Raw genomic sequence first — 12,683 nt, 5'->3', positions numbered from 1 at the left:
AAAAGACCCTGTATAGGTATATTGTTTTGATAGTGGCATAAGTCATGATTTCATCAGACCCATCCCGTGTTACAAATATACAAATATGACTAAGAAAAAAAAAGCTAAAATATGTACACATATTTTAAAACCCATGTAAAAGCAGCCTATTGCTATATAATATTGCAAAGCTTTGGCTGTAATATACTATGGGGGTCCCTGACAACCTTTGACCTTTACAATTTGTTTTAATGTCTGTAAAATGAAAGTCCCAGTTTGTAGATCACGTCCCAAAGTAAAGTGTGGCATTAAAAAAATATATGTTATCCAAAGGCAATTTTTTTGAAGTTTCTTAAGGAGATGGCTTGTCATCACCCCAATACTTCTGCAGATTACACAGTAGAAGTCTCAGTTCTGTGCAACAGTTGAAAGGAATGGCAATCTGCTGAAAAAGAAAAAAGAAAATACATTAACCATCTAGTGAGAAAATCAATTGTAAACAGCTAAAAACAATTCTATTGTTACCAACTTTTTCAGTCTAATTGTAAAAATTGGAGAGAAAGAATTATAGGAACAAAAGTGGACAGCGAGATCAAACTTGATCAATTAGATCTCAACTTTTATTCTCTAAATCAGGGATCCTCAAACTACGGCCCTCCAGCTGTTGAGGAAATACACATCCCATGAGGCATTATAAAACTCTGACCTTCAAAGACATGACTAGGCATGATGGGAATTGTAGTTCCTGAACAACTGGAGTGCCATAGTTTGAAGACCCCGGCTCTAAATAAATGAAACAAGGAATCTGAATGCTCACTATGCACACGTACATCACTTAAAGTGGACCTTTACCCATAACAACTTGATAAAAAAAATAATGTTCTTTAGTGAGAAACATACATTCCACATTAATAATTATGCTACCAAAATTAGTGTGTGCTGTAAATAGCCTCCAGCATTGCTGTTGTTTCTTCTTGCAGGAGGCAGGACCGGCGCTACCTATAGGCAAGGTAGTCGCCGGCCTAGAGCGCACATCATTCAGACTGCTGGGTGCGGGCTGCTGTGTGCAGGAGCCCTTTCCTGGGACACAGGGCTCCCAGCCCCACTGCTGTATTCAAAACTCTGCCATGTGTTGCTAGGTATAAGAGGTTCGGTTCGGTGGTGTGGCTCACCAGTTGGACGGGGCTGTGAGCAATGGGGCAGAGAGCAGGCAGAGGTGATCCTGGGTTCTGGGCTGCTGCTAGCTTGTGCTGTCAGCACTGTACAGAGCAGGGAAGCCACCGGGATGCAGCCTCCTCCACAGAAAGTGAGTGGGAACTGTCTGGGGGATTAGGCTGGAGGGGAGGTGATGGGGACAGAGGAGAGAAGTACCTTCTGGGCTCTGTACTAGGGGTCATAGGGCAGAGGGACCTGATTGGTGGAAACAGTCATCTGATTGTCTATTGTGTCATTCCCACATAGAACTGTGTGTGTTTTATATTATATGTAGAATATGATCCACACCAGTGTCTGCTTACTAGAGAAATCTCCTGCACACAGGAATATAATCCGATCACGGATCAACATAGGGAAGGCTTCCATTTTCTACCCTAGCCTGTCTATATACTACCCTAACCTGTCCATTTACTTCCCTAGCCTGTCAATTTACTACCCTAGCCTGTCTATAAACTACCCTAGCCTGTTTATAAACTACCCTAGCCTGTCCATATACTACCCTAGCCTCTCCATATACTACCATAGCCTGTCCATATACCTGCGGACCACAGATGGTTTGAGGAAAAGATCCGATGCTGCCATTATTTGTCTTCAGTCTGGGTCCAGAGGCGCAGGTCCAGGCCTGCAGACCACAGCTGAAGAAATATGTGGAGAGGCGCCACAATAACCTCTACCCCATGCCACCTCCACCGTATACATGGGCATGGCAAAGGGGGTGGAGCCAATGGAGGGGTGGAAAAATTAGGTTTCACCTAGGGTGTCAAAAATCCTTGCACCAGCCCTGGCCAGAGGCTGCCATTTTGCTGAAGCCCAGAGCCCCTGAGTAGCAGTAAATCTTTAATCTGTCAGCAGATCAGCCTCTAGTGGCTTTGCTTTTCGGCACAATGCCAAAAATGAGGGGCAACTCATACTTTAATTCTGAAAACTGTGCTGGAACCTCGACTTTAGTCCAGAAGATCCAGGACTGAAGAATACTTGACTTCTGACACTGCTTTGCTTAAAAGTCACTAAACAGCTCCCTCCAGCCTTGCGCTAGCTTGAGGTAGCTCTTTGTAAATTCCTGTACTGCTGCAACTCTCAACTGATGCACTCTCACTGTGCACTGACTCTTCAGGACCCAAACTGCAGGCGCCCCCTTTAACTCTTCAGGGTCCTCAACCTAGGTACCCCCTCTATCACTTCAGGGCCCTCTAACCAGGTACCCCCTTTACAGCTAGCTGACACTTGGATCCCAGAACCCTCTCCGGAGTGGTCCCCCACTGACACTAGGCAGACCCCTAGGGGCAATCCTCAGTACTCATGACCTGTGTAGGCTTTCCTGGGACTGGACCCCTCTCGCTCTTCGCTGGTTCTCCGCACACCGGATCCCCTCAGCTCAACTCAGCACCCTCTGGATTCTCAGGCAGCACCCAGAGACATTTCTTTCTCTAACAGGAGGAGAGACAGCCGTTCTCTCCCTCCTGGGACTCTGCTCCCGCCAAAGACGCTGAGTCACGCACTCCCCTCAAACTTATACCCACTCCCAGAATCCTCTGCGTCAGAATCTGCCATCTGGGGTAGTTACAAGCCTGAATGTGTCCCTGATTGGGTTTCCTCCACTGCCCTATGAGAAGCCTCTCACAGAGCCAGTGGGAAGACTCCCCTCTCAGCAGACACACCTGGAAGCCATGACACCCTGACCAAAAAGAAATCATGGCCCTGCTGTTAGGCAGATAAGGCCACTATGCATTTACCTAGAACCTACCAGTAGGGTGCTACACCTGTATTGTATAGGTATAGACATTTATGAGTTAGATTATTGAGTTAATAATTTACATTTTTATTTATTGGGATAGCACATATATTGGAATGTTAAAGTATAACTAAAGGAAAACCTTTTTTTTTTTTCGTTTTGGATAGATTGCAGAAAGATTAGAACACCTGTCTGTTTTTATCGCTGTCTGTGTCCCCCGTTAGAGAGATTCTCTCTCTCTCTCTATTTGTCCTGTTTACCATTATATTTGAAAAGTGAAAGTAAAAGAAAATCCCCAATTTTGAGCTGTTCCCAGAAAAGTAATAGAGGAGACATCTTCTAATGGGGACAATAGTTCAGGTGAACTGGGGGTCCCCAAGGAATTCAATTAATTTGCAAGGATTTCCTCTCACTTCCTGTTTTAGCTATGGGACAAGAAGTGAAGGGACATCTCTGCAATAGGACACTGATGGCAAAGGAAAAAAAAACATTTTTCATGGGCACCTACTGCTTTTAAAAATATGTTTCATGTAAAGGATAAGTTCACCATTATTATGTTACTGTACATGTTCCACCCGTTTTTAGGGTGGTACAGCCAGGTAACATGTTCCCACTCCTGCAGCGTCTCCTGGATCCTCTGCATCTAGTGACAGCAAGTGGGGGATCTTCTCCCCACGCTTGCTGTCACTATTTAAAAAACTCAGTTTTGTGGAGCTCTGCGTCTCAATTTCTGGTCTCGGTGGAACGCAAGCCGGGACCAGCGCAGCCCGTGCAGTCACCGCAAGTCCGGAAGTCCTCTCTGCATAGGAGATTGTATCTTTGCAAAAGGCTTGTTCTCACTCCTGAAATGTGAGTTTAATTTCTGCTTTATTTAATAAAGTTTATGAAACGGGATTACACTATTGTGAGTTTTCCTTCCTATGGTCCCACATTCTTTGGCCCACTGCGGAAAAGATTGGGTATTGGAGTCCACAAGACTAGCCTCAAAAGAAAAGAAAAGATCTCACTCCACAACGGACTAAGTGTGTTTGACCCACATGCAGACTTGTATAAAGTACTCGAAATTTCTACTTGAGTAAAAGTACAAGTGCTCGAAAAGTGACTTGAGTAGAAGTGGAAGTGCTCGCAGAAAAAGTTACTTAAGTAGAAGTACTAAAGTATTCAACATTTTTTTTACTTAAGTATTGCAAGTAGTTTTTTCAAAAAAATTGCTACTTAAGTACTAAAAGTAAAAAGTACCAGTAGTTTTGAAAAAAATTTCTACTCAAGTACTGAAAGTAGAAGTACAAGTACTGTGTTATGTAGTTATTAAAGAAAGAAGTCAAAAGTTTGAACATCATATTGTTTTTATTATTTCAAATTATTTATTCAAATGATTAACCTGTGTTTGTTAGTAGTTTCTTGATGCACTTTAAGCGCTGTAGCACCATTTATTTGTTTGTTTCATATTTTCTTTTTATTGGAAAGATTTGGTATAGCAGCTTTTATTATACACAGCCTTTATTTTCGTATGCGCTGATTTACAAATGACATTATACACATTTTTTTTAGCTTTATGCAACCTGCCATCTACTGTTCTGGCAGTGGTAATTTTTTTAAAAGTAACGAGTAACTATGCAGCACAAAAAAAAATATCGGAGTAGAAGTATCGAAATCATCGAAAAAATGTAGTGAAGTAAAAGTAGAAGTAGGAGAAAAAAATTCTACTCTATGAAAGTACAGATACCTAATTTCGGTACTTAAGTACAGTACTTAAGTAGTTCTACTTCGTTACTATACATCTCTGCCACGCAATATTGCTAAGGGGTCCTGGCAGTCTGGTAAGTGGAAGTATCCATGGGGAGTGGACCTTCTCACCATTGCACTTTATCTTTTTGGCACGGATTGTCACCAGTTTGAACATTAAAGAGCACTTAAGCACACCACACCTTCACTGGTTACTTGCTTAAGGACTTTTTTGGGACGTTTTTGGAACTTTATTTATTCATGTATTTATTTATATTTAATTAATGTATGCACTATTTTAAGGCATATTGGTATATAGACAGGTAACTAGTGTTTTTAGAAGGAGAGGTCAGCAATGACAACCTCTGTATTTATCACTTGGGTACAGGCCTACTTATGCCTGGTACACAGGATGAGATTGTCGGACGAATAATCGTCTGTTTTTTTTTTTTTTTTTTTTGTATGGTAGTCTCATATCGAGAAAAAAAGAGTTTACTAATGTGACGAAAATTCTTGTACAACTGCATAAATATTCGGAAGTGATTTAGTGTATTTGTATTGCATTTTTGAAAGACAACTGTACTGATTAAAAGAATACCCTACAATCTGGTATTGTACGAGAATAATTTTCGTGTTTGTCCGATCAGATAATATAATATGGTCATGATCGGCTCTCGAAAGCCGTGTATTAAGGATCAGATTATGGTACGACTGCTTTTGATCGTCTGTACGGCTCATGTAACACACTATTGCCAATGCTTTATCACGGTGACTTTAGACTTTATTGGACAATGCTCAGATTTGCACAGAGGCAGTAGTATTAAGGGCAATAGATTACAGGAGGATGTTAGTCAACATACTGTTCTTACAGGGTATGGCAAATTTATAAAGCTGTTACTTTACCTCACAGATAGGATGTCCTTTAAATGTGAATTAAAAAACCCGTGAAACTGTGTTTCGAAGAGCAGAACTTGCTAGTGATCCCATGAAACTCTTATCCAGTCCTTGCTGTAGTGGGAAAAAAGTTTGTTAGTTAATGGTAACACGGAGGTGTAAAATCTGGCAGAAGCAGAGTAAGCCAATAGTAAAGTCAGTCCTGATTCAATAAAGTTCAAAGTGGATGTAAACCCCATTAGTGGCACATTAAGTGCCATTAGGGCACATATATCTGTAGTGTTTACTTATCCCTCTCCAAGGCCTTACGTTCTGTGTCTTTCTGCTGCTCCGTTCCTCTGTTATCAGCACGATAACTTCTGACAAGTTCTCTGACACAGGAAATAAAAGCAGCTGGAAATTTGTGTCGGGGAGGTAATTTAGAGACAGATAAGCAGAGAGCTTGTCTATTTACAGCACAGCCCTGCACATTTCTTCATTCCTCTGCCTATAATGGAGGGGGTGTGTGCGCCTTTCCTCCAATCACCTCACACACAGTGTATGCCTAGACTTCCCTCTATCCCTCCCACTGCTCAAACAGAAAGAAAACTTTGTAACACAATATGCACTTTCCAAAGGATATAGAAAGAATATAGAAAGTTGAAGACAGAAGATAAACATATAAAACTTATGTAGGGAGATTTGTTTCATCACTGTGTATCTTCTGAGGCTGTTCTTGAGGCCTCAAATCCATTTACCAAGCATGAACAGAGATCATTGCAGAATTGTTGCAAATTGTTGCAAATAGTTGCAAACTGTTCATTAACTTAGCATGCAAAAAAAACACATATAAACATCTAGATAGCCTGCTGTTTGCGGTTTATTGCCAACTAACTGAAGCACAGGAAATGGCTGAATCACCTCTGTTTTATTTATGGGTGTACATGGGGCAGCAATAATTTCCTCACCTGTTTAAGTATTCCTTGCAGCTCTCTTTGGGACCACATATCTGTCAGGAAAAGACGAGCAGCTTCTGCAGCCTTGGGGGAAGCTCTGTAAAACATGCATAAATGCATAAATGTAGTAAGCCTTTTTCTTATGTGTACCAGACTAAAATGAAATGTTTTACCTAAAAACACCTGAGCCACAGGAGTGACTCATGCCCCCTCTCTCACCCTTTCTCTGTGCTATGAACTGAAATTTAGGTAAATAGGGTCTAAAAGCAAACTTTCTTTTGGATAACTCATAATGCTCAGTGACCACAGTGGCATTGACGAGCTCTGTATTAAATATTATTTTTTTTTAATTAAGTTGATATAAACTGTAAAAAAAAAAAATGTTTAAAAAATATAAAAAATGTAAAAAATGAAATTAACATTGATTCATATCTATTATAGTTTCCCATTATAAAGTGATCTGGTTCTGAAACAATATTTGTTTAAAATGCTAATGGACTGTTCAGAGCATATGGTTCATTCTAAAAATAGGTTGGCTATACATGACTTGACCATAGGAGGAGATGGGACCAGCTCAAGGTTTGGTATTGAGCATTTGAAGTCCTTTGAGGGTATTGCACAGAAAGAAACATTTTAGCAAGTTTTCATTTTTTTTGTGATTTATTACCAATCATTTTAATTACAGAAACCTGCATTTTGTGAGTTGTTTAAAGACAAGCATGTACCGAATTTTCTGGCGTATAAGACGACTGGGCGTATAAGACGACCCCCAACTTTTCCAGTTAAAATCTAGAGTTTGGGATATACTTGTCGTATAAGACAACAAGCCGAGGGCTGACCCGATACAGCTCACCTTCCTTTCTGCCCTGCTGTAGCCATGAAGCTGTGTATCCCCATGAAAGTTGCTATCTGAAAGCTGCTATCACTGCATGCTGATCCAGTGTCCATCTCCCTGTACTCCACACCTCTCACCTTCCTCTCCTCTCCGCCCGCTGTAGCCATCCATCTATGAAGCTCCGTCATCTAAGGCTTAATATGCGGCTGTATCGGCTCGGCTTGTTCTGCCGAAATCCGGCGCATGCGCACTTGCAGCAGGGATGCCAACTCTCACAGGGAGACTTAGCAGGCCTCAGGAGCGATGCAGGGACGCAGAGAAGAAGGTAGGGTAATAGGATACAAGGGCGGGCGGGTCAGACGGGTGAAAGAGGCATGTTTTCCCGACACATCTGGTCACATCGCCGCTCTCTCTCTCTTTTTTCCATACCCCGGGCATACCGCGGATGTTTTTGAGCCCCCCCTCCACCGCATATTCTCCAGTTTCGGCCTATAAGACGATACCCGGCGTATAAGACGACCCCCCGACTTTTGAGAAGATTTCCAGGGGTTAAAAAGTCGTCTTATACGCCGGAAAATACGGTACTTTAGCCCCACATAATTTTCTGTAAAACATTTAAAATCTATTATTCCCATACATAGGCATCTGATTTTCGTCTCTTAAAGGGTTACTAAACCCTGCATTCAATATATCTGCTCTCCCACAGCACAAAGGAACATGGAAATAGAAATAGAATAATTTTATTAAAGCGGAGTTCCAGCCATTTACTCACCTGTCCAACGGTCCAGCGATGCGGCCGCCGGAAGCCTCGATCCTCTCCCTCGGCGCCGGCATCACTGCTGTGGGCACCCGGCTGTTACAGTTTGCGGCTTCACAGCCGGGTACCCACTGCGCATGCGCGAGTCGCGCTGCGCGCCGTGATTGGCCGGCAATCTTCTGGGACCTCTGACGTGTCCCAGAAGATTGCAGGGAGGGAGGGGGAGAGGAGAACTTCCGCTCAGGGCGCCGCGGCGCTCCGAGCGGAAGTGGGAGCGGGTACCTGTCAAAACTAGGTACCCGCTCCCCCCCCCAAAAAATGACATGCCAAATGTGGCATGTCGGGGGGTCAGGACTCCCTAAAGCGGAAGTTCCACTTTTGGGTGGAACTCCGCTTTAAATATAAACTGCTAAATACCTTTTCTCATCAGCAGTTATAGCAGTCTTGTGACTTCTATCAGTGTCTGGCCAAGCACTGGTTAAAGCTTGTAGGAGGAGTTCTCTTTCTCCTCTGACTGTCCTATGAGCCCTGACCCTCTGTCTGGACAGTGCTGATTGGCCCTGTGCTAATCACATGCACGCTCCCAAAAAAAAAAAAAAAACTCTCTAGCAATACACCAAACTGAGCATGTACAGAATGCCTCCAAGGCTCTATACTATCAGCAGATGTATTGGGGACAGTAAAAGAAGAGGCAATCAGAGAAGACAGGATCAAACAGAGTTTTTACACAATGCTGAGGATTCACACTGTAGGTTCCACAGTGAGTATAGCAAGTATGCTTTAATGCATATACAGACTAATTTTACTGTTGTGGGTTTAGTAACGCTTTAAGGTTATGTTATTTCTCTTGCACATACACACACACAGCCTAACCACTTTGCTAGAGAATTGCCTCTATTCTCAACCAAAATATGTAAATATTATTTACAATTGGAACAATACAGTTTAGGAATCTGTCTCAAAAATCCTTTCTTAGACTGCACCACAGTGTCTAAGTCCCGGTTCACACTTGTGCGATGCGGGAAGGCTAAGAATTTGCAGCCTGTTCCCGCATCGCAAACGCACATCTGGCAGTTCACACTGCCATATGCGATATGCAGGGGGTGTCAATTAAATGTTAACGACACCCCCAGTTTGATCGCATATTGCAGTGCGATCTGACAGTTCGCACAGGATCGGATCGCACAAGTGTGAACCACTGAGCGATCCGATCCTGATGCGGCTGGAAAAAAGGGTCCTGTGCGTCTTTTGTGCGGGTGCAGTGCGAATTTCAGCCATATAAAGTGTATGGCTGAATTTGCATCCGCACATCCGATCGCATGTAATGAAGGAGCAGTGCGCTCTGAATTACATGCGATCGCCGCACTCGCAAAAGTGTGAACGGGCCCTAAATGTTTCTAGCAAGTCTCCCTGACCTCTTTTCTATATAGGATAGAGCTTAAGACCTCAAAAACCAGTGCTGCTGATTAGTTTATAATTTATTTACTCTTAAAAATACTGAGCATCTCCTGAGATCAGCTAGTTTATTAGTAACTGGTATGGATAGGCTAAAAGAGATTAAAAAATCATGTATTTGCATTAGGCAATATGCCTTGTAGCAAACAGGCAGATGTGACTCAAGTTGTAATTTATTGAGACTCACATAAGACAAGGCAAGTCGTGTGATTGTCTCTGGTTTTTTGGTATTTATATTCATTCATCTGTGACCACAGATGGCCTACTGGTAACATTATGGATAGCCTTAAAGCCATTTCCAGTCTACAGATATTAATCAATTGTTTCACAGCTGTGCTGATACAGTATACTGTATATTTAAAAATGTTGAACAGTCCAAAATATGGCATGTCAAAATATGGAATTGAGGTAAAACAAATAGTAAGACTTTTGAAGGATAGGAAGGCTAAGAAATCTAAGAAGCCACGAATAGTTTAAATGTAAATGCCTTACCCACTCTTACACATGTTGACCAAATTTCCCACTAGGTTGGGAGAAAGGCTCTGCTTTGCCAATTGAGGCTGGGACATAACAAGGTTTCTCATGGTGTAACAGGCTGATGACAAGATATCTTCTGAGTTTGTTGTACTTGTAGAGGTTTGGGACAGGAGGCGAGAAACATCTGGAAGCACCTGGGTACCTGATGGAAGAAGTAAAGCAAAATTAATGAGCATTTTAAAAGAATGAGTGTTGGAGAATTTGGGAATATATATTTATGTGCCACTTACCCATGCTTCTGTGAAGAGATGGGTGGCGAGACATGTTGCTTAGCAAAGATGCTCCTGTTTTTACTACATCTGAATTTCCAGATTGAAGCAATCGTGTAATTTGAGGGAGTCCATTTTCTTTCACACCAATAATCTGACTCATCCCATTAGACATCTGAAAAAAAAAAAAATAAAACTTAGAAAACGTGTGTACAAGATTAACCAAAATGCAAACAAAAAAGCATCCTCCAGGTCCTATACTACTTTTAGGTTTTAATTATTCAATTCTACCCACTACAGGAAGGAGAACTGTCCACAAAGCATACTTTGAAAAAAATAGCAATAATATATGGATTACTCACTCTACCTACTATCTATAAAATAATTTAATTCTGTTTACTTAAATGCTTACTTAAATGCTGTATATCCAATGAATCAGACATCTCCTGGCAGATATAGTTACAAAACCCTTATTATACGCAAATATAAAAGATACTAAAAAAAAAAAAAAAACACACACATTTAAAAGACATGCTAAATGCCCTTGTTCTATGATAGATATGATATGACCTTAAGTGGTCTAAAGGACTTAATCCTTATATATATCCAGGATGTAAATGAAGCCTGAAAGAATCATCATTTGATAATGGTAGTTTAATTATCCCCGTTATGGGCCTTGTCCTCAAATTATACTGAACAAAATTATAAAACGCAAAACTTGTTTTTGCCTCCATTTTTCATGAGCTGAACTCTAAATCTAAGAAAACCGGGATTCATCCATGAAGAGAATCCAAAGTGCCAGACGCCATTGAATGTGAGCATTTGCCCATTCAAGTCAGTTACAACGACGAAGTACAGTCAGGTCGAGACCCTGATGAGGACGACGAGCATGCAGATGAGCTTCCCTGAGACGGTTTCTGACAGTTATGCAAACCGATTGTTGCATCAGTTGTCAGGGTGGCTGGTCTCAGACGATCTTGGAGGTGAAGATGCTGGACGTGGAGGTCCTGGGCTGGTGTGGTTACACGTGGTCTGCGGTTGTGAGGCTGGTTTGATGTACTGCCAAATTCTCTGAAACGCCTTTGGAGACGGCTTATGGTAGAGAAATGAACATTCAATTCACAGGCAACAGCTCTGGTGGACATTCCTGCAGTCAGCATGCCAATCACACGCTCCCTCAAAACTTGCGACATCTGTGGCATTGTGCTGTGTGATAAAACTGCACATTTTAGAGTGGCCTTTATTGTGGCTAGCCTAAGACACAGCTGAGCAATAATCATGCTGTCTAATCAGCATCTTGATATGCCACACCTGTGAGGTGGATGGATTATCTCGGCAAAGGAGAAGTGCTCACTAACACAGATTTAGAAATTTGTGAAAAATATTTGAGAGAAATAGGCCTTTTGTGTACATAGAAAAAGTCTTAGATCTTTGAGTTCAGCTCATGAAAAATTGGGGCAAAAACAAAAGTGTTGCTTTAGAATTTTGTTCAGTATAAATGAAAAAAGTGATTTGGTCAATTTCATAAGTTTTCACAATAGCTTAATATATGAACATTTAAAGGATTCACCATGTGCTCAAGATATTCTCGCTAATACACTACTTTTGAAAGTTCAGGTGCGTCTTGCATAGACATCTGTGCATGAAGTTGCACCTGAAGTCACACTGAGAGGCATTTTAGAAAATTGTGATGAAGAGTTTGAAGTGAAGTCGCATGATTTCCAAGCCACGTTCGTGTGACCAAAAGACTAAGTGTCTAGAGTACTGTTTAATAAATGGGTTAGGTGAACACTGGCACTTGTGACAGGAAGTCAGGTAAATCTGTGGGTGTTGTCACAGACGGGAGATACATTTCTGCCTTGTTTAGACAATTCACCAATTACTATCAGGTGTCGGCTGCAGAGATAGCCAGAAAGGTTTAAGGACGTTGGAAAGCTTCAGCTATTCAGAATGAGGCAATTAAGGCCTCTATAAGTTATCCAGAGGATGACTACTGATTGCTGCATCCTGAGGCTGTGTGCATGAAGGAGAGCAGTGAGCTGAGAGACTTCTGAAGGTGAGGTGGTCTTGACTTTTTCTGTGTGAAAAAGAAAACAAATAGACTATTGGTTTTCTGCTGTATGACCAGCAGTGTCTGCCCAGCAGTAGGTTGGGACAGACACCATAGGTAGGTTCCTGTATTGTGAAGGTAGACGCCCCAAGTGGCCAGGGTTTATTTTATGTTTGTTTGATTTATGCTGTTTGGATGCTTGCACTTGTTTCTAGCAAATTGGAAGAATAAACCATAGACCGTTGTTTTCAACCACTCCTCGGCTGTCTCTCTGTGTAACGAACCCCCCAAGGGGGTCACCCACACCCGCTACCGAGCTAACCCCTTACACACTATAGTCAGGAGCTAGCTTTGGGCATA

General features: G+C 41.9%; 1 protein-coding gene across 1 annotated transcript in view; it reads right to left on the bottom strand.

The window, feature by feature from the left end:
* The window catches only part of PKP1 (plakophilin 1), a 98,238-nt gene continuing 85,555 nt past the window's right edge, over positions 1-12,683 (bottom strand). The window contains exons 10-14 of the mRNA XM_082245591.1: positions 10,295-10,448; positions 10,020-10,206; positions 6,493-6,577; positions 5,555-5,659; positions 1-424 (exon numbers count right to left, since the gene is read on the bottom strand). Coding sequence (XP_082101717.1) covers positions 5,585-5,659; positions 6,493-6,577; positions 10,020-10,206; positions 10,295-10,448 — 501 coding nt within the window. The 3' untranslated portion in view covers positions 1-424; positions 5,555-5,584. The remainder of the gene's footprint in view (positions 425-5,554; positions 5,660-6,492; positions 6,578-10,019; positions 10,207-10,294; positions 10,449-12,683) is intronic.

The sequence above is a fragment of the Pelophylax lessonae genome (assembly GCF_965119305.1).
Source record: "Pelophylax lessonae genome assembly, chromosome: 2".
Taxonomy (NCBI): Eukaryota; Metazoa; Chordata; class Amphibia; order Anura; family Ranidae; genus Pelophylax; species Pelophylax lessonae.
This window is presented reverse-complemented; position numbering and strand designations above follow the sequence as displayed.